We start from the raw sequence: 23,374 nt of genomic DNA on the forward strand, positions 1-23,374 counted from the left end.
AGGCAACGAGCGGTGTGTGTCACGTGTGTGAGGAAAAACCACAAAGACCTAAAGGATGTGTGTTATCTGGTGATTTAAAGCCCCGTATTCCTGAAAAGATCAAGGTCAAGCAGGCGCTGGACTGAAACACATTTATGACGTTGCACTGCTGCTCGGACTTCAGCTGGGTCAGCCAGGAAATATTTTAGTTCAATCTTTCTTTTTACACCTGAGAAAGATGAAAGTGCTCCAATTTTCTGCCATTTATTTATTGAATTAATAAAGTGCTTTCCAACCAAAGGATATCGGAACAAGATATTTCTGCTATGCAAAAGGTTTATTTTTCAGACTTTACTTGAATGTTCACTTTTTTTTTCTCTTTGAGGGAATTTCGTCTCTTCGGGACCCAAAAATCATTCAGATAAAACTGCTAAAACAAAGACAAATTCAACATCAGTGGACAGTGATGAGGGGTTGCTTTGTTTTAAGGTGCCTCAAGTCAAAGTGGGAACCAGAGATTGTAATTTCAGTTTAGCTTCCTTCAAACCTGGGGCCTGTCGACTGCCATCTACTGCAGATAATACACTAACAATCATGACAAACAAACAAGTATATTTACACCGTTGTATTGGTTTATTTCTTCCACCATTGTATAAAATAAACAAAACTGATTCCTAAAGGAAAACTATCAGGATTATTTCTCATTAAACATTTTAAAATCACACACACGTCTTGGGTGAAAGCTGAGACGTCACATTTGGAGCTGATTTAATCTGCTAAGGCACAAATTTGTTCAAGGCCTCACTTCTACATTTGATGTCCTGCCAAATGTGCTAATACACCTTTGAAGTCCTGCCAATATGTGCGAACCGTCTGCTTCTAATTTCTTACACAGATTGTGTTTCATTATTATTGTGGTTGAGTGTTTCTTACCTCCACAATGCTCCGCAGGTCCTGGACGTAGGTTCTCTCTGTGTCCAGTATCTCCTGCACCACCCGGTCCACATATGTCCTGGGTCCCTGCACCTGACCCGTCCGCTCCCCTCCATCTGGGCTCAGCTCCGGCTCTGAATGTTCTGTCAGAGTCTGTCCACTGCCCTGTCTCTCCTGTCCCCTCCCTGAGTCCATCCCTCCATCATTTCTGTCATCTTCCTCCCGGCATCCCAGCTGCCGGGCCGGGACCAGTTCCAACCGGATCGCCCCGGAGTCCTGGTCTGAGTTGACCGGGTTACAGTGAGGGGCAGTGACGAGGGTGGAGCGGCTGCCCAGTGAGCAGTGACTGTCCCTGGAGGAGGCGGAGGAAGAGGTGGAGCTGTAGCTGATGGGCCTCTCGGTGCTGTCGGGTGAGGAGTCCATGCTGAGGGCGGAGCAGTAGCGCGAGGAGGCGTGACGGAAGGCCGGGTTGCGGAGGCAGCGGGCCGGTATGTCAACGGAGCTCAGGACAGAGCCGGAGTCCGGGACTTCAGGGAGAGGAGGCAACGCATCAGGCAGGTAGTTATAATCGTCTGGAGAGGAAAATGAGAGAAAGGAAGAGATTCTCGTTAATCAATTTCATTTCAAATATGTCGGTAATGTTTAAATTACGATTCTGCTTCTTTTGATTTTAAGTTTTAGTTCATAAACACACCATGAACACACATGTACACACACTACCTTCCTTGTTTATTTCAATGAAACCTCTGGCTTGTGAGGTTGCAGAGGCTCCAGCTCTGGTAAAATAATGAGTATACTGAGCATCAAGTATCGAGCGCGTAATGGTGAGCAAATGGTGCAGTGCATTTTCACAATTATCTTGAACCCTTGGTCTTAATTCAGTGGTTCTCAACCTGGGGATTGGGATCCCACATGGACTTGCAAGATACAACTGCCAGTCCTCTGCAATGCAAAGTGAAAGCCATATATCAACAACATCCAGAAATGCTGCAGACTTCTCTGGGGTTGTGTCACTGTCCATGTCATCATGGATAAGTGCGACCTATGTGTAATCTGTGAAGGACCCATTAATGCTGAAATGTACGTACAGGTTTTGGAGCAACATATGCTGCCATCCAAATGACGCCTTTTACAGAGACGTCCCTGCTCGTTTCAGCAAAACAATGTCAAGACACCTTCTGCATGTGTTACAACAGCAAGGCTTCGTAATAAGCCTAATAATAAAGAGTCCGATACAAGATTGACCTGCCTGCAGTCCAGACCTGTCTCATTATTTAGATCCCAATTTTTTGTGAAATGGGTTGTAATGTCCGGGGTACATTGTAGGAAGCAGCATGGAATCAGATCCAGGAAGCAGCTCTCAGTAAAGTCAACCCCTTGATGATATTCAACATAAGGGACAAGCACTCAATTATACAAAATAGAAATGTTACACCCACTAATTAACTATAAAACTATAAACCAGCACAAAAAGTGCCATAATAAACCACCATGCTCTGAACAAATAAAAGTAACATATGCATTCTGTAAAACAAAAACTAGAAAACATAAACTACTCAATCCAGCACTAGGCATGATGGGAAATGAGGACCATATTTTAGACAGGCGAATGGTTTTGATATTACATTAATAGCCCCAAGGTCTCACCAAGTTTTGCAAACCAACCGCCCCTGAAAGGCTGAGGTACCACTGGTCTTACTTCACAAACATTAACATGACGGTCACTTGTTACCATCATTGCTTGCTGTCAAGAGAACCCTCCAAATCTGTGAAGCTCAAAGTTTAAAACTGGACTTCTTAGTTTGTTTCCTGCTCTATCTATACTAACCTGTAGCAACACACCCACACTGATGCAGCTCCTTGCGCTGTTGTGCTGTAGTGCTATTGTTGTACTGAACAATGGCTTTGTCTACTGCATTTTTAACTATATGGTTGTCATATCAATCACGGTGCCTGTGTATAATTACTGAAAACAATTAAGACCACGGTCTAGACAATCAGTATCTCTAATACACGCCAGCACTGGAATTACTGTCCCGGTTTTGTTTAAAAAATGGTTGCATATACAATCCATGTTGTTGCTCTCACACATCGCACAGATGTCGATACTTGGTTTTAGCGCCACGTCTACCTTTGCAAGAAACTATAAAAGTTTCAACTTTGGTAAGACCAGAGGAACAGCGCTCTCACTCTTATTTTTATTTTCTCGTGTTTGTGTGCATGAAATCTGGCACAAAATGTAAAATGCAATACCACGGTTGGTGTCTGACTGGTCAAATCAAGTCATTTTCTTCCATGCAACTCAAATCTATGATCTAACTTTTTAAGCTTACGAGAAATCTATCTTTTGACTTGATTTTGATGAGAAAAACAGACAAGCAATAGGTGCCATAAAACAGAGTAGAGAGAACACACAGTACAAATACAAGTACATAATCAATCAAATTAATTAAGCGTTATTAGCTTAAGTAGGCCTATTTCAGGCAAAGTGTGAAATCTGTAATTATATGCCTCTCAAAATTAATGTCCTAATGATTTCATGATGCTGGAAAGTCACACACAGAGCTGTTAAAATTCAAATGAAATTCAAACATTGAACAGGCAGTGACCTTGTATTTCCCTCTTTCACACTAAGTGCTAAAAAGACTCACTGTATGTCACATCGAACACTTACAATACCACTTTCATATGGTCTTACAGTCTCTATCTGTTTAGCATCCCAATTCCTGACATTTCTGCTGACCACAGTCTGACTGACCACCCGCCACATGAGGACCACCAGCCCTCTCAGATTTGTCCTCAGTTCCACCCAAAGAAACGTTTCATGTAGCTGAAGAGTGATAGAAATCAAGGTTGGGAGGGTTCCTTTAGAAATATATTCTGATACACTTACTAGTATCTGTTTAAAAATGTAGTCTAAGTGTCACGTTAACTTTCCATCATTTTGGATTATTTTAGTAATATGGTTAAATTGTTTAGCCTGATGTAATGTTTTATATTTGTTGTAGGTTTATTAATTGTCTATCCAGCTGTTCCTTCCTTTGTTATATGTCATGCATATTTAGATTTATAAAGGTAACTATGTTCATTAAAGATTTTCACAGTCAAACTTTATGTAAATAGACATAAAGGTATTCTGAGACTTGTATTTTTACCCACAAACCATCCCAGTCACCCAGTCCCAAGATATTTTTCACTTGTAGTAGTAGCAGTAATGATAGATACCGATTTCTGTGTAGCTAACATTAGCGCTTGTTCCATGTGGCTAACATTATAAGTTGGTCTGTGTCTCCTACATTAGCAGTTGGTCTGCGTTGCTAACATTAGCCATCGGTCTGCATCGCTAACATAAGTGATTTATCCGTGAAGCTAAAATTAGCATTTGGTTTATCTAACATTAGCAATTGGTCTGTGTAGCTAACGTTAGCAGTTGATCCATGTTGCTAATGTTAGCAGTTGATCTGCATTGCTTACATTAGCGGTGGGTCTGTGTAGCTAAAGTTAGCAGTTTCTCTGTGTAGCATTAGCTAACATTAGTGGTAGGTCTGTTTGGGTAATGTCTTACCTGTAAATGTTTATTTTATTTTCACAGCTGAAGGCAGAACTGTCACTGTACTGTGATGTTCACCTTTTCTGATTTAAAGATAAGATCATGTAGAAATTTCCAACCAGTGAAGCATTTTTCACTAGAAGCCTTGAAATGACAAGCTGATCAGAGTGGTGTTGTGAGACACGCATGGTAGTGTATATTTGTTTATTTAAAATGTATTTAAAAATTGTAATCCTGAAAATAATCCTTATTTTACTAAATGTATCTGTAATCTGTCTTTTTTCTGTAACTGTAATGGAACAGTTTCCTTTAATTTGTACTCTAATTATGTAATCATGTAATCCGAGCCTGGAGAAAACGCACACAATGACAAGAAACAGAATGTTTGATTTATTTAAATGTATGTGTGTAAGCATTTTCATAGCAAGACAGAGGGGGACATTGTGTTTAATGACGAGATTAACGGTGTAATGCTGAGAAAACTCCACTCTGAGGCGATGAATGAAAGCCCTATTCCAACGGTTTGTGTGTTTGTGTGTGTGCAGCTACAGGAGTCTATTTGGCATCAAGCCGGTGCCAAACTGGCTCACAACCTTGTATCTGTGGAAGATCCGTTACGATATGATTACCGACTCCCAAGGCCCCACAGTCTGGCCAGCCGAAGCGAAACCACACATGCAGCCAGCATATCACACAGACGCCTTCCAAGCTTCCCTCAACGTTTTCCAAGGTCTTGCTTCACAGAAAGACCGGTAATGACGGGAAGAACAAGGAGCAAAGAAACAAGCAAGGGGAGGACAACACAAGCCTCATTCCAGCTCAGTGGGAGTTTGACACCAGTTTCTATCATCAAAGCTTGATACACCAGTGACCCTAGCAGCTCTGGTGTTGTGGCAACACTGGGATCCAGTGCCCTATAGGACGACGGTGTCGCTCTCTCGCTGCCAGCAGCGCCGGTTCAGCCTAAACCCGTCTCACTTCAAAGCATCGAAGATCACAGACCCGTGTTCAAAAACATGAAACGTGAACCTGAGAACATGCACAAAGAATCCCGGTACATACCCACTCTCTCACCTTTCAAATAGGTACCTTGGAGGTCTTTTTGCCATGGTGACACCTCTTTTGAGAGCACTTGAACAGCCGGCATGCTTGTTAGACTGGTCTGTGATGGGAAGATCACAGGTTTGATTCTGGCAACCACCACTGTACTGATACCGGGTTAAGAAACTGAACCTGCATCACTAAATGCTTGAGTTTTTATGCAGCTTGGGGCAGAAGAGCAAATTTAAAACACCACATCTGACATATTATCACCCTATGAATTTGTTAATATGTATTAATATAAAATTGAGGTTGTGCCTCTTCAAGAGCTTGAGATCTGTGCCCGGGTTTGGGTCGGGTCAGGCCTTTATTTCTCACATATTTCATAGGCTTACGTCAGGTTTGGGCTGTATCACTACCAGCAGAAGTAGTGGTATTAATTATTTTTTTCTCCCCAGTTTTGTCATTGCCAATTCAAAGTCCCCTCATGTATTGTTGCTGTCACTGCCAACTCCTACTGTTTGGTGCATAAAAGGAAGCTTGTTAAGAAAAATGACAGGCTGTAATCGGGTTTGAGCTGAAATATGCAAATGAGGGATGGGTTCGGGTCATGTCAGGACAGAATTTTTGTCGAGCTTGGACCTTTTCAGGCCCGATTAAAGTTCTAATCTGTACTTCTTGAGTTAGATGAGATGTTACGAGGGTTGAGCGACTGGACAAATGCATCAGCTATTAGTGATAAACTGAATCCATCGCTGGTTTTGGTTTTGGGGGAATATTTTGGGGCAATTTTTGTAATTTATTTTTCTAATTTAACGGTCTGCCTCCAAAGAATGAGAGAGCGACTGCTCTAACTCAGCAGCACAGTACAAATCCAACAAGCTGAAGAACAAGAGGGAGGAAAACAGCGTGTACAACCAGAATATTTACACGTCTAATGAGGTGAATTAAGGAATTATTTAGACAAAACCATGATCTGTGATTGTTGGACCGATCAAAAGACTAACCAAGATGGTTTTTGGTGACTTTTGTTTTTCTGTTGAGTTTGTATGAAGTTGGTTTTATGATGAGTAAACATGACAGTTAAGTTTGTCTTAGTTCGGTAAAAGAGAGAAACTTGGACTGAGAAGTTTGTATTTTTCTGTTTCACATCTCCAAGCTGACACTAGGTACAGAGTCGGTTGCTGGGCTGATGATGGCTGACAGGGAAACTTTAACTAGGGCTGCAACTAATAACTGGTTTAATATTATATATTACTGATTAATTGATTATCAAAATGCTCGGCAATTGATTTAATAGTTTATAACTGATCAAATAATCATTGCAGCTCTAATTTTAATACATCACTCAACCCTGTTTGATAGTACTGTCACGTATGTGTGTCAAGTGCCAAGTTAGTTACAGGTACAGAGAGGGCAATGAAAAATGGGAGTCTCCAGGGAAAATCGAGAGGGTTGGGTTAGTATGTTGCCTGGTTCTGTCCAAAGATCCAAAATATGCAGACTAACACCTCTAAGGCTAAATAATTAACATCTTGTTTGTTTACATCTTGTTTGTTTAGAGGTCCAAGTAGGCGTTTTCCTATTACTTCTTTAGCCTTTTAGGTGTTACATCCTCCACTGTCTTCACTAGGTAGTCACTAACATCGTCTGTCTACTGTTTGATGCTGGTTTATCAGAGCCTGATTTTTTTTTGTTTTGTTTTGGGTTTTTTTGTCTGAAAAACATCTGCCTGTTGCATCTGGAAACAAGGTTGATAAGACAAGAGCACGCAAGTCAAACAAAACAATTAGCTAAGTTGTTTTAAAATATTTGTAAAGGTGGGGGAACTTTGGTGACAGTTGGGTTTATCACACAAACAGTCATTTAAGGCATTGTTAATATAAAAGACACTGATTGGTGCAGCTTTATTTGAAAAATTCTCTTCTCACAGTTTGACAGATGCAGTGTGTCATCTCTGTCCTGCTTCACTGAACCATCATATACATGTTTTTCACAGGAATATGATCTTAAGTAAATTCCTGATTGTGTAGCTCCTTAAAAGCAAAGTTAAATGTTTTGAAATCCACGTCTCAAAAACAACTGGAATAAAGTTTGATAAGAAAAAAGTATGCAAGCCAAACAAAAATATTGTGTACCCAAGGTAAAAGCAGTCCTAAAATATCTGTAAAGCTAGGGAAGCTTTGGTGGTTTGTCACACAAATAGTAATTTAAGGAATTGTTAATATAAAATATTTTGATTAGTGCAGCTTTATTTGAAAAATTCATGTCTAGCAGTTTGATAGATACGGGCTCTTATGTCTGTACAGGTTCACTGAACCATCATGTACACATTTTTCACAGGAACATGATCTGAAAATTCCTGGTTGCATTGTTCCTCAGAAGCAAAATGAAAAGTTTTGAAATCCACATCTCAAAAACAACTGTGAAAGCAGAGAGTCTGACGCGCTGAATCACAGCTTTCTCCAGTTTTAATTTCACCTCGCCGCCGTGCCAAGAAAAGCAGGAAGGAACTGGAGCGTCCAAAAACTGAAGTGGCATGAAAACTGTATTTTCCTCAGACAAGTTTGGAGCTGATTCATCGTGCGTGCGTGTGTCCGTCCAAATGTTTGCGCTCCCGAAGCCTGACCCACTTTTTAACAATTACAGATCAGACGGCAGAAGGAATCTGGTGGGAGAAAACAACACACGCACACACACACACACACACACATATAAACTAGCAGCCTTGGCTTTTTGATGAGAACAGGCTGCTTTCAAGGCACCGTACACAATACACAAAGGGTTATATTATATCACATGACATTAATGGGTAACTGACCATTTGACAAATCTGATATATACGTACTTATCACAGCAGGTAATTTATGTAAATCTATGCCGTGTGTGTATGTTTCACACAAAATGCATTAAGGTTATCACTCCAAAGATAACACTAAGTGAGCTAATAACTTAATGGTCCTCGCACCAGCTATTGCAGCTAGATATAGGGCGTGCAGAGTGTGCACGTGCACGGACAGACACACACGCAAACATGCAAGGAGAGCAAACACAGAGCAGCCATGTGTTTCCGTTTGCAGTGAAACCAAACATCTCAGGGAGAGATTGCTCCATCTTGTGTTTGCCCAGCCCCTCCTTCCCACCTTCCAGCTTCATGTTTGGGGCACACCCCGGCCGTTTCCTGGGTGAACTGTCTCTCTCTCTCTCTCTCTCTCTCTCTCTCTCTCACACACACACACATTAACACACACAGACAGAGAGCAAAGATGGCCAAGCTTTAGTTACCTCCTGTCCAGATTATGTTCAACCTGATCCTTGTAAATGATCTCTAATTATGGTCCTAAGCATGCAGGTTGGGACTGTTTCTCCTCTCCGTGTGTGTGTTTGTGTGTGTGTCCATGCATGTGAGGATTAGGATAGTGTGTGAGGGCTGTGCTGCCTGCCAGACAAGAGAGAGGGGGTGAATCAGCGAGTGCCTGAACAACCTGGCTTCAATCTCTGGCTTTCATTTAACTTGAAAAAGACAAAAGAGCCGGAGCGCTTTAGTTATTCAGCCAAGTTTAATATGTTGAACATCGGGCCTGTCTGGAGAGCAAACAGCAAGAACCAGGAGGAACCAGACTGAAGACTGAGCAGACAATGTACACAAAGAGGGTACAAAACACTGGCAAAACACTGAGAGCCTCATTTGGGGTTTAACTCCTTAAGAGAGTGTAGTGGTTCTCACAAGTACAACTCTTCTAATGCATTTTTACATTTAAAAATGTTTGTAAATGTATGTGTGTCTTTTGATTACTGAAAAAAATGAAAAACAAATAGATAAAAACAAGAATATGGGAAGAAAATTTAATCTTTAAAGTACCATTTATAGTACAAGCACTTGAATACTCAATTGCTTTCATCAACTCATCTGGATTATATCGTTACTTTTGATTTTCAGGGCTGAAGACGTCCCTGTGAATCAATCAGATTCCAAATTTAGAGGTCTACAATGTAAACAATTATCAATGCATCAAATTTGTAAAAGTTTTAGCCAGCTAGTGCAAGTCAGATCTTACGTATCTGCAGTTGCTCACGTTCTGCCGTCCTCACCAAAACTCAACAAGTAGCCTCGTTTAGAACGACAACAGGACACACGTTTACGTCTCATTACATTTCACCATCCAGGTCAGCCATAAGGAACCAACAGACCGTATTACAAAACTGTTACAGGTGATCAGATCATTTTTCTGCGTACTCTTTCAAGAGAGAATCATGATGCATAAACAAAACACTACTGTGATACAATTAAAAGCCCCCCAACAGATTGTTTCGCCAAATTAAAGGGACAGTTCATACGAAAATCAAAAATCTGTATTTTTCCCTTGGCCTGTAGTGCTATTTATCCATCTAGATTGTTTTGGTGCGAGATGCAGGCTCAAAAATAAAGAAATCATGACCCTGTACTCAAGATAATCCTGAGACCTTGTTGTGAGCAGTTTCATGTAGGAACTATTTTCTTTCTGCAGTAGAATCTGGAAGAGACTCTTCATTTACTGTCATAAATGACAAAGAAAAGCAGCAAATCCGGTTCAAACTTGAACTGCCTCTCAACTACCATTATTAGTAATGCTAATGAAGATGAAAATATAGATATCACACATAATAAAAACACTCTATTCAAAGCATTAAAGGTTCACGTTCACTCACACATGTGCTACAGCTGAGACCTGAAAGTTCCCCTCCTTCGATGCTGCGAGTCTCGAGCCTCTCTACCTGTCCAGCCAGGTTTAATGACTCATGCTACACTTAACCCGTCCACTTCAGCTGCACACTTTATGGTCACCTGAAGTGCTCTTTACTCTGGAGTGGTCAGCAAACAGCTGTGAGCACCCTCGTCTCTTTTACGGCCCCGATGATCCTCGCAAGTAGCTCAAACGGCGGAAACCGCTCTGAGTGTTTTGTAATGGCCGTGTGAACATCCTTTGTGGACATTTCAACCAAATATATCAAGGTATTATGTCATATGCAGACTTTGGGTGCAAAACAGCTGCAAAAAAAAACCTCTCCGTGTTTATTTTAAGTTGCATGGCATCCCTAATCATTGGGTTTAAAACAAGTGTCATAAACTGCGTAGTATGCCAGTTCCAGCAACAGAACCTACATGTGACTGCCAGGGAGTATCCCTCAGCGGTAAAACACCCAGAAAAATCAAAGAGGGGACTGCAAAAACTTTGGAAAATACCTACTTATTTTGGCTGGATCTAAAGGCTCACATTAAATTTGGCTGAACTTTGAAGACATTTTTGCACGGTGAGGACTGCAGAGAACACTTCAGGGTCAGTTTGGAGCGGACGAATGATTACAGTGACTAACAAAAGGGAAGATATGCTGTGGATTAGGTCACACGGAGCGTACAGACCGCAGACTTGCATGCAGTTACACTACAGCTGCTTGGGTGTCTGTGTTTGGGTGTGCACAATCCATGCAGTCATAAATTTTGGGCTGCATTGGGACAGTCAGTGGGGACTGTGCGGACAAACTCTGGGTAAATTACTAAATTTATGTTGTGGCAATGAGGATGCAGAGAGTATAATTTGGCTTGAACTTTTTGGGACTTCCTTTAAGCCTTTAATAAAATCACCAAGAACAGAATGTGATTTCCAAAACAAAAACTGTCCCAAGAGTACGTTGCACCTCGCCTGGATCTCTCAGTCCTTCTGCGATTTACACGGGGTGTTATCGACGGGCGCAGACCAAAATGCCTCTGCCAACTGGATAAACCTAAAACCAATCAGAGCAACAAAACGTGTGACGAAGCACTGAGCGACACATGCAAGTTAGGGCGCTGCTTGGTTTGTTTCAGTCAGAAAAAAAGCCCACTGAAATGTGTTTCTGTAAACATTTGAGGTGGGAAATAGTCAGTACAGAAACAGAATCTTGATTGATATTTGATCAGCACTGTTTAGTTTGACACTTTTAACGTTTTGTGAGACTGGTGCGTTGTTCTCGAAACGTATGACATCACTGACCGCAATTTCTCAAATCGAAATAACGAGGCTCAAAGAGACAAAAATCTGGGGGAAACCTGTCTTAACAGGAGGGTGGCCAGATGTGTCTGTCAGACCAAATAAAACATGAGCTTGCAGATTCGTTGCATCAGTTGCATCAGTATTCATTACAAATGTTTGGAACAAAATCAGTTTATGTCAAGGAAACTGCCTACATGAGTGGATTTGCTCATGGAGGGAAAGTAAATTTGTATGGTACCTTCATGTAGAGTTGCTGGTTATGTCTAACATGCAACTTTGCCCCTTTGACCTTCCCAAGTCCCACCCCTTTTTGGTCTGTGCTCCAATAACACAGAAACAAGAAGAATTTCAGTCAACTTCCTTCTTTCTTCTTTCCTGTATTTAGATCTGCTATGTGCCAGGTTCATATATGTTAAAAAGAAAACTAAATTATGAAGGTGGTTAAAAAGATACACCTGTAAAAACAACATATATAGTTACATCATTAGTTAGCTAATGTTTGCAAAATGCTAGCTAACAGCTAGCTAAAAAGCCTAATGTTACTCTATTATTCTGTGGTGTATCAGTGAAGCGGCCAGCAGCAGTGGTGCTTTCCTCTTCATATCAAAAATGAACCCACAGAGGTTGACGCTGGACGATCCACAGGTAGTCACTACACTACCAATCCTCCAAACCACTTATTTTGAGACGTTGCACATATGAAATTCACATTAACATCATTTTCAACATGATTTTAATGAGGACAAAAGGCTATGCTTCCATCTTTGTTCCCGTCTTTTTTCCTTCCTTCTTTTCCACTCTCATTCTTTCTTGCTTCCACTCGCTCACTCACACCTTTTTCATCATTTACATCAAGTTTTCACGACATTCCAGCCACTGTCTTGATTCCTGCCATTTTCTTTCTCGCTTCCTACCATTGTTTCCCCCCCCTCTCTTCCTATTATCCATTCAAACTATGAATATGTTCGGCATGTCATCTGTGCATATGAGCTCTGCAGGACATTCCTCTGGGCTCAGACCATCCCTCTCCAAGCATATACTTTACTGTGTAAAAATACACATTGACCGGCCGTGTGTATGGCTACAGACCACCAGGGCTCATATTTGCATTAGAAGCACATGTGTTCATAACACTCCCTGTTCACACTCGAATTACTGAGTCTCATGTGAAGGGAACATTTAAGAGGACGTCACAAAGGATGTTGTGTCTCAATACTTGTTGATCATATACATGATATGTAGGAGGGTTTTAAACCTTTTAAATTAGTTTCACTATCAGCTGAAAAGAAGATTTTGTGGACATGTTTTAGTTAGTCAGGGTGCATGCAGGAAACTCAGACTTTACCTAAGTACTGAATTAAAATGGATGATCCACTGATAAAGGAACAAATTTAAGACAAAAAGAAAGCAGAACACATCCAAATGCAACATGCAGAATAAGAAATGGTGCCAGAGAATTATTTGTTAAAATATCTTAAATCCCAATTGTGTGTAAAGCAAATATGATAAGATATAAAGACATGACTTGCATCTCAGAAAATAATGAGCAGGACTGTGTTTCTGGAAGTGCAATGATCAACATTTGGCACGTACAGGTACCATGTAGCATGTTCTGTGACGAAACTGTACTCTCAAAAGCCCAATTAGGCACTAAACAGGTATAGATATGGTGACATAGTGATGATTTCAACCTAAATGGATGGGACAATAATGCACAGAAAAGATGATTCCTTAGTGTATCCATCAATGCATATCGCGTACGACAGAAGTAACAAGATGAAAATGACATAACAAGACGACCAATATGTGATAAAATGTCATAAAAGTAGTAACAAACATAACATAAAAGAAAAAAAGGTAACAAGATGTAAAAGATGCAACAAGAGAAAAAACAACATAAAAGAGTTAACAAGACATAAAAGACGTCAAATATGTCACAAGACCAAACAAAATAATAACATACATAACAACAAGGTGAAAAAGATGAAACATGCCATAAAGATGTAACAAGACAAAAAAGACGACAAAAAATGAAGAAGTAATGAGGCATAAAAAAGATGTAAAAAGATGCAAAGTATGTAATAAGATGTAACAAGACAAAAAAAGAAGTGGCATGAAATAAAAGATGTAACAAGATGTAGTGTAAGGTGAAAGACGTAACAACAAAACAGACAGAGGAGACTCAACTACAGAAAAAAGACGAGGTTCATTTAGCTTCGCACAGAAACAGTCCTTCAGAGGACTACTTTTTACTTGAGTACATTTCAGCGCCTGTACTTCTACTTTTACTAGAGTCTTTTTTGCACCAGTATATGTAATTCTACTTGAGTAAAGACTGTGTGTACTTTTGGCAGTGAGTTCACCAGGCAGACTTGACCACACACTTCGTACAGCTCACGAATCCTTTAATCAACCTTGTTTGTCCGTGTGTGTTCTTGTTTATGCAGCACCAGGCGTACCAGATGGCGTGCACGCTTCAATGCCTTGCAGCTCGTTGCTGACTGCGAGCATTTAAAAACGTAACTGAATCCAGTGGTTGTTTTGATGACAAGGGCAAAAATTAGAATGGATTGTTTTTGTGCATTTGGAAGCTTTCGGTGGCAGCATCTTAGTAAGAGACGACGTAGTGTGGAAACGTGTGTGACTGTGAGACAGAGAGTGAGAAATGAAGAGGAGAGCACCCAGAGGAATGAAAGTAGGAAGAAGAGATGAGAGGAAAGGCCAAAGGTCAGACAACACCCACTCCCCTTGCTTTTTCTCTTTTCCATTTCCCACTCGCTCTGCCTTTTGTGGAACTTTAACCCTTAAAAAAATCCTCTCTATCTCAAACCACTTAACCAAAATTCTCTCAGGATGTTCGTCTTTCAAAGCATCAAAAACAATCTTCGGAGCGAACCCATCTAACGCCCTCTCTCTCTCCATTTAGTCAAGGCCGCACATCCTCCACCGCGTCCACTTAAGGTCAGTCTCCGTTTCTGATAGAGACGCAGGCTTGATCTCAACTGACGCTAAGGACCTTAAAATGTCACTCAGGATTTCACACCGCGGCCGAACAACTGCGGAGGAGCAGAGGCAGAAGAAGAGAGAGGGCAGAGGTGGGAGAGACAGAGAGAGGCCACGGATGGGATTTGAGACAGGAGGCGGGGTTTTCACTGAGCAACTTATCACTGGACCAACAAAGAGCTGTGCGGTCTGGGGACATACATTATAATGCAGATGTTCCGGAGGACGGATGGAGAAAGTTGTGTGTCGGCGCTGCGCAAGCTGGAGACAGTATTTCAAACACCTCAACAAACACACGTCATGACTGGTAAAGACAGAAGTTCAAACTTGATGTGCAACTTTTAATAGACTCCTGTGGTTTTCACTGCCCCACAAAACACAGTTAAAGTAAACACAGACACAGCTGGGAGGCTAATTGGCAACAAATGGCTTTTTTCTCGTGATCAAGTAAAACCTCTGAAACAACAAACATCCACTCACACATGTTAAATTCACAGATTAACACCTTCTTATCTGCAGGTTTTGTTTAAGGGAGTTAAAGGGATAGTTTGGATTATTTCAAGTGGGACTGAGTCTGCAGCAAAATAGATTTTAGCCATTTAAAAGAGGCCCACCTTAAAAAAAATCATTTTACTTTGCCATCAGAAAGTCTTTTCTAATAGGGAAACCATAATTATAAAAGCCAAATAATGCTCTCTCCAAACCAACCAAAGTCCATAGACAAAATGAAGAATTTTGTCTTACAGAAAAGGGCGTTGCTGGTCCACCACGGCCATGATTTGTTAGTTTGTTTGTGTTATTGTGTGACTTCAGTGAATCTGAACTATCCTCCTAAAACACAGAAGTCACACAGTAACACAAACAAACTAACAAATCAAGGCAGCAGTAGACCAACGACTCCAGTGTTGTGTGAGGTAAAATTACTGATTTCACTCATGGAGTTTGGTTGGTGAGGAGAGAGCCATATTTAGCTTATTATTTGCAGTGAAAATATTCTAAATATAGCATAGATTTAACTGATATAGACTTTTTTAGGTGGGACTTTGTTTTAAGGAGCTAAAATACATTTAACTGCTTGACTGACGCTCCTCTCTGCTTCTCCAAACTGGGGACCAGTATCTACTGTAGCTACCCTGACTATCGATCAGTACCTCATAAAACTCGGCTGCAAATAATCCGAACTATCCCTTTAAATCCTCTGGTGAAGACTCTCTGTCATCGACACTGCGGACATCAGTGAGGAATGTGCAGTGTAGTTTTCAGCTGACAGCACCGGTGTTTAGCCACTGTGGGAAAAGACGTCCACCCGCAAACTTACACCTCCCCTATTTTCAGACACAAACACACCCTCACTCCCACCCTTGGGACACCGACGTGACCCGTCCTGCACACACCCTTGTCCTCCCTGTATCCAACTGTGACACACTAGCCTCATTCTCTGGATTTCTGCCCAGAGAAAACGCTCGCCACTGGACTCTCTGCATCCACACCAGCCACTCCCTTGTCAGTGGACACTGAAGCGTAAGATTGGAAAACTATTGATTTGTTTTCTATATTAGACAGATTACTCCAAAGGGACCTGCAGCCCTCCCTTCCCCTCCGCAGGGCTGCAGTTCCTCGCACACGAGTTGCTCAGGATGGGGGGCAGATGTCCTCCCCAGAGGACTGGGCTAGCAGGGTGGGAGGAGGAGGAGGACGGAGGGGTCCATTGTCTCTGCCACCTCTAAACCAAAGAGTTTTCTCTAAACAGTAATTATTCCCCCCCTCTCCTCCCCTCCTTCCCTATCCCCATTTGTAGCCAGCCACCCCCCAACTGCTGCCCTCAAGGCTCTAATTTGGGTCACAGGCTGCAGAATGGCATCTCAACACCGAGTCAAACGTACACCCAGCAAGAGGACACTGACATGAGGACGCCTGAAGAGATATGAGATAGAAAACAAAAGCAGAATAGACCAACCTTTCTCGAGAATTGTGACAAATCATGTCCTTCCCAAAAAAGAAAAATTTTAAATTATTAATACTGACAATTCCAGTTTTTGGTGTAGATGTATTCATTAAGGATTTATGTATCTAAAATATATGTAAGTTATGAATTGTTCTGGTTTCAAACAGTGAAATGAAAAAGTGTAATTTTGTCGACTCTTTTATGAAATGTCGATGCCAACTCCATCAGATGGACAATCTGACGGAGTTGGCACTGACATCGATTAAAGAATTTATTCACTAGGAGGTTGACCCGTTTCAAGGTTTAATTGCAAAGAGTGTGATCTTTTAAAATAGATTTTCCCAGCATAACTGAAGAGTAAAAATCAAAACCAACTTTAAATACCAGTTCTCAAACATGAGTGAGAGTCAGGTGTCGTGCAAAAAAATGACTTTACGTCTAGTACGGCAAAGATTAGTCAATCAATCGATTTGTCGACGACTATTAAATTAACTGCCAACCTATTTTTAAAATCGATTAATCCTCCTTTACTCCTGATGGTAAATTGAATATCTTTGGTTTGTAGACAAAACAAGACATTTGAAGACATTACTTGGGTTTTGGGAACATTTTTCATCATTTTCTAACATGTTATATACCAAATAACTAATTGATTTGAGAAAATCATTGACAGATTAATTAATAAGGAAAATAATCGTTAGTTGTAGCCCTATTTGTGGTACATTTAGTTCCTAGAAAGTTTCCACTTGCAATTCCTGAGCAAGTAAACAAAACATTCCCGCATTTAAAGCTTTTAACTCTCAATTTATTAGCCTCTATATGACCTACATAAGTTAATGAGACCATCAGCAAGAAGATATTTCTGCATGGTTGTTCTTAATAGCTGCCAACAGGTCAGAGTCTCTGGTGAAACAAGCCTGTGTTTATATTTTCACAGACAAAGTTAAAGTGAGTCATCGTTAGCCAGTGAAAATGAAGCAGGAAGACATTTTTATTTAGATTATTTTATTTTTGACGCTATATTTTGTGGTTATTATGATGAAAACGCTGCTGCTTTTCTCCACAGGGCCCTCAAAAATCTACAAAATATTTAAGTTAGCTGAAGTAGCTTTAAAATACATCTCTACCTGCCAACAAATAAACTTTATAACCACCATAACCCTTAAAACGCGGCACAAAGCTGCGAACGCCATCATCTCAGCATCATTAGGACTCTAACCCGCAACCTCTCCGAGAAAGCAAACACGGTCCATTCAACACCAAGGGTGTGAAAACAACCAGAGGACGCTGTTCATACAACTGTACTGCTGAGAGACGGACGCTGCAGAGACACTTCACACAGCACTGTCAGCTGAGCAGAAAATATCACACACACACCGCACAAAAAGAGCCACTAAGACAAACACCCAAAACCATCAGTGACTAGTAAAAAAACATGTATTTAAAAGTTCCTGAGGGAGGTTTTGACCAGATGCCACTTGAAAAAGAAGCGTTTTTTTTGTGATGCCACACATGATTTCTTAGCCTGATCGCTTCATTTCACCACACAGACTTCTAAAAACAGGAAATTATGCCGCATAAATATGATTTAAACCTGTTTGATGGGGTTTGTAGGCATGCAACACCTTCTAGTCCCACCACATCACAGGAGAAAAACTTGTGTGAGGGTCTTTAATTTGAGCATACTGGGAGACATCACTGAATATATTTGAGAGGAGAAACATCTTACCGGTAGGCATTGTGGCTTGGCTCCCCTTCAACAGAAATCAGAGTAAATGAGGCTCAGTTTCTTTTCTTTTCTTTTTTTTTTTTTTTTACAAAAGTGAGGCGCAGGTTTAAACAGGATTTCCCCGAGCAGGTCACATATCCAGAGTATTCCAAACAGGAGTATTCCCAGCAAAAGCCTGGACAAAAATCCCCTTAGATTTCCCAAATTGTCCCAGTCATTGTGAATCCTTTCTCCTGGGAGCAAACATGCAAGTCCGCTCCACCAAAACACACAGCGGAGCATACACTCCCTCTGAGGCTGTGAACACACACTCCACCTCTCACTTTAGTTTGAGGATCTCCTCTGTCTGAATGCCTCTCTCCTGTGGCAACACATCCACTGCCTGCATTAGTGTGTGTGTGTCTAAAAGTGTTCATGTGTGTGTTTGCATGTGTGTGTGTGTGTGTGTGTGTGTCAGAGTGAATGGCCTCTGCTCCCTCCCTGCTGGGTATTCCCCTCCCCCTGACTCCTCCTCCCTCTCTCCCGCAGCAAATTACAAGGAGCTGGGAGTTCCACATTAAGTGCCTCCTCTCCTTTTTCCTCTCCTTCTTTTATCTTTTTTTCCCCCACTCTTTCATTTCTTCCTCTTTTCCTCTCCTTCCAAAACTCAAACTTTTCTGCTCGGTCCCACGAAGCTCGTGCAGGGGCCGGCGACACCTTTTGTGTGCGCTCGTCTGCTGCACACTCAGCAGGCAGCTGGACTGCTGCTGTTCGCGCACAGCTCCAGAGATCACACGCGTACACACACACACACACACACACACACACACACACACTTTACAGAGAGTGGTGGGAGAGGGGGTTATGGCTGATCAATAGGCCGGGAGCCAGCTCAAACAAAAGCTCCTCGTCCACTGCGAGACACTGCACCGCTCATTGTGTCCCAGATCAGAGAGAGGCTGGACTGAATGAGCGCAGAAAATGTCAGAAGTGGGACTCAAGAAGTACATGAACATCAGTGAACACAGAGGAACTACACACACAGTTCACAACCTTTTTGGATTGTTCGCTATTGTTGATTAACGCTGAACTGTCGAAATATCTTTCTAAGTCTTTCACAAAACGTCTCAGTGCATCTGTGTTAAAAGACACATTTAGTTGAGTTTACTTGTCAGTCAAGAGTTGCACTGGCTTTTTCACTATGATGCCTGATTCTGTCCGTATGAGCCCTTAAAGTCAGGACATCTCAACCTCTGAGGCTTTGATCGTGACCATTCTTTAATCTTAACACGGCTCCCGAGTTCCACACCTTCATGGAAGTGCGGTACTAAATCTTTGGAGTAACCCTTCAGTGGCCTTAGCAGGAGACGTCAAACGATAACTTTGCCCGTATAAAAGAAGATGATTTACAACAGTCAATATTTGAGCAAAGACAAAAGACCAAGCAGTCAATGCCAACTTTCAGTACTTCACAGTTTCCAATGCTCAGAACATTAAAAAAAAAACTCAAGAATCAATATTTGATATCTGGCCTTTGGCAGCAGCTGCACGTCTACAGGTTGCGACCGGTTCAGCTGAAGAGTTTGTTTTCATTTTTCACTGTGCAAAAACATACAGGAATTTAGTGGAATCAACTAATCATTTCACGTTAACTTAATGCAAATATACAACTTTTATTTATTTTTTTCTGGGAATTATTTTCAGAACACTTCAGATCTTATAAACATGACGTCTTCTATGTATTTTGACTGGATGATGATGAGTTGAATGAATCTGCTGCACAGAGTTCAGTCAACTTGGCAGAACAAGAAAGTTGCTGGTCCATCACTGCCTCAGTCAGTTTGTGTTGTTTGTGTTATTGTTTGACTTTGGTGAATCATAGCTATACTTTGACAATCTGCTGCCTTACTGCGCATTTTTTCAAGTACAACTGAATTAACATAAACTTTATTTAACTCGAAATGTTTTGTTTTGTTTTAGAAAGTTATCTCAAAATGTAAGGCAGCTGAACACAGCTGAACTTTTTTTTAAGTTAAAGCTAATAGTTTATGTTTAGTGTTTTAATTAGTACTGTTTATTGAAATTATCCAGAAACAATCAAGAAAAGTTTAAGAAAAACACAACTTTGTCATTTTGTTCTCCCTCCAATTCATCTTGTGACCCCTCTTGGGTGTCACAATCCCCATGTTGAGCACCACAGCTCTAAAGTGTATATTGTCAGAAAGCAGTCATAGTTCAGGACAGGCCATGTGTCCCATAAGGAAGACACACGTGAGACAATGGGCCTTCAGTCTCACGCACTAAAGCAAATGTGTCGACTATTAGTCGTCCCTCTTTAAAGACAGGGACTGGTCCCAGCAGCATGGGGCCCTGCTAACACCACCCCCTTCTCCTCACCAACACAATAATAGAGACCCCCTGGACTACCCTCACACACACACACACACACACACACACACACACACAGACCAGACCCCAAGAAGCACGACCCCTCTCTCTAATGGTCTGAGGGTCCGCTGACCCACGAAGCCCCCGAACCTCCACTCTGAATCTAAATACAGACCCCCTGTCATCTCCACCCCTCACACACACACACACAAACACACACACACCGTCCCTAACGAGCACCTCTATCTTGGCAAACACACAGAGGGAGCGTCTAAACTCCTCGGTTCAGCCAAGCACGACCTGTCGATGACAGAAACCTGCAGCAGCGGTCCGGCTTATCTGATGCCCCCTGCGTGCTCCGATGGCCTCCGCAACACTCGGCGCGGGATACCGACCACAGAAACAATATTGTTCCTCTTTGACTGGACATGACAATCGCTACATGAGCTGCGACACATGTAGACGCAGTGCTTTCAAATGGGGGATGAAGGAGGAGACGGTAAGGCTCAGGACACTGATGAAATCAAAGATCAGCTCAATGTTTTGGCTGCTGATTTGATCCGGTGAAACAAAAAACTTCCTTTGCTAGACGGTCTGAAATGTGTTTTCCTTGATGAAAGATTACAACAGCTTGCTCCTTTGGTGATTATATACATTACTGATCAATCTGTTGATTATAATTGTCTGTAATATCAGAAAATCTTGAAAAATGTCATAATTACTCAAAACCCAAGGTGACATGTTCCTTTGTTTTGGCTGGGAAACTCAAAGAAATGGTGTGACATACACTTATTCACTCTTATTCTTGTCAAGAGTTAAGATGAAAACATTGATAACGCTCTTATGTTTGCGTGTTAAATATGAAGCTGGAGCTAGAGATGAGGAAGTTAGCCTAGCTTAGCATACACACTGGAAACAGCTAGCTTGGCTTTGTCCTCCGACCTTAGACCAGCTATGAGTATATTACACAAAATATCTTTCTTCATTACTGACAATTTGTTACTTTTAACAAAACAACGTGTTCACAGTCAGGAGAGAGAAGAGACTGAAAGACATAGATGTTAACCAAACTGTGTCTGCACAGAGGTTCGGACCAAAGATGCTACTGAGATGCATTAAGAGAAATGTAGGATTTTAGAGCTTTATCCATACCAGGGATGAAAATTCAGGATATGTGGGCATGTACTGACCAGACTTATTGTAGTTTTGTATTTTTTCATTCATTGTTGTTGTTTGTTTATTTTGTTTTTAATTTTTGTTTTCACTTCAGCTCAGTTTCAGGTAGTTTTTATTGTTTAAAAATGTTCACTTTTAGTTTAGTTTTTATTTGTTTCAGTATTAGTTTTAGTTTTGTTTTTACTATAATATTCATTGAGGGCAGAACAGGGATTATAATACAAACACAAGACTTTGTGAAGCCAGTTGACCGACAGTCATGTAGACATCCTAGTCTCATACCTGTTGTGTTGTAGTATTCTTTTATTTTAGTTTAGTTGTAGTTTTGTTAGTACACAATATCATTTTGGTCAGTTTTCATTTTCTAAAGTTTCTTTTCCTAAAGTCTAAGTTTTATTTTTATTTCAGAAACAAATGTTTTTTTCACACCTACTTTTAGTTTTCGGTTTAGTTTTAGTTAACTATAATAACCTTTTTTAAAACCTTTACAACTGTGCTGCTAAATTGCTGGGACATCAAAATTTAAATTAAGATAACAAGATATTCCTTTATTGCTGCAATTGCAATTGATTAATAGTCTCTGCATACAGTCAAGTCAATAATGTGATTTTTTTCACTATGCACTGCATCCAGTGCTCCACACCTAACTCCTTCTCAGCACCACCGCCCTCACTCGGCTCTGCTCCGGTGTCATTTCTCTACGTAAGTCATCCTTCTGCACTCGGAGCAGATTTCCCAACAGACCTCCCTCCTTTTCAAGGCCAACAAGCTACAACAAGGACTTTCAAACATCTCTTTCAAACTCCCCCTCATGCACCCAGAAACAGTATTGATGGTTTGAGAGACTGCGGGGTTGCCAAGATGATCGGGCCCATAGCGCTGCGGTGGTCACTATGACGACAGCGAGGCATTCATCTCCCAAGGCCAGAGTGGCATGTAGAAAGGCAGATAGGGAGAGGGAAGAAAATGCTTATTGTCAAATAAACCACTCCATTCCTCATAACACTCTGGAAGTGCAAACAGTGCAGCAGGGCACAGGGTTCACACACACTCTATTCGACTTTTACACACACACAAACACACACAATTGCTTGTTTTCCGACAGCATTGTAAACTTAAAAGACCGCAGCCTCTTGAAAATGTTTTAACATGTGAGTGAGTGTGTGTAATCAGGAATAAAAACTGTCCAAAAGCACTTAAGCACGTCCTGGAGGGAGGAGGGCTGCAGGCTGAGAGAGGCGGAGAACTTATTTGATGGTTGTTATTGCAGCGGGCAGCGTGTGTGTGTGTGTGTGTGTGTGTGTGTGTGTGTGTGTGTGTGTGTGTGTGTGTGTAAAATCGGGTCCAGTCTCTTCCTCCGGCAGCCTGAAAGCTTCTTCATTTTCTCAGCTGTCCACAGTTTAAAGTGAAGACGTTTCTGTGGAAACGTATCCAGCACACGGAGGAGAAAACGAACGCAGAGGGAAACAGATTCAGACTGTGACTAATGACAGGAGTTTGTGGGTGGAGGGGGTCATTCATATACAGTTTCCCCCTCCCTCTGTGACCCTGTCTGTCTTTGTCATTGGTGAGATGGATCATCTGCAGACACACTCTCCATCTTTTTTTTCTTTCTCTCTATGTCACACATAGATTCTTCA

At 41.3% G+C, this 23,374-nt stretch overlaps 1 protein-coding gene across 2 annotated transcripts in view; it reads right to left on the reverse strand.

Moving 5' to 3' along the window:
* The window catches only part of LOC146314490 (pleckstrin homology domain-containing family G member 1), a 60,801-nt gene that overhangs the window by 31,922 nt on the left and 5,505 nt on the right, over window positions 1–23,374 (reverse strand). Inside the window, exons 1-2 of one of the 2 annotated variants that reach the window (XM_084737298.1) lie at window positions 18,192–18,622; window positions 913–1,484 (exon numbers count right to left, since the gene is read on the reverse strand). In XM_084737298.1, the coding sequence (XP_084593424.1) occupies window positions 913–1,484; window positions 18,192–18,201 (582 nt within the window). In that variant the 5' untranslated portion in view covers window positions 18,202–18,622. Of the gene's footprint in view, window positions 1–912; window positions 1,485–18,191; window positions 18,623–23,374 lie in introns of those variants that run through there. The other variant, XM_084737299.1, reaches the window with a different exon arrangement.

The sequence above is a fragment of the Lutjanus erythropterus genome, chromosome 15, assembly GCF_056507025.1.
Source record: "Lutjanus erythropterus isolate fLutEry1 chromosome 15, fLutEry1.hap2, whole genome shotgun sequence".
Classification (NCBI taxonomy): domain Eukaryota; kingdom Metazoa; phylum Chordata; class Actinopteri; order Lutjaniformes; family Lutjanidae; genus Lutjanus; species Lutjanus erythropterus.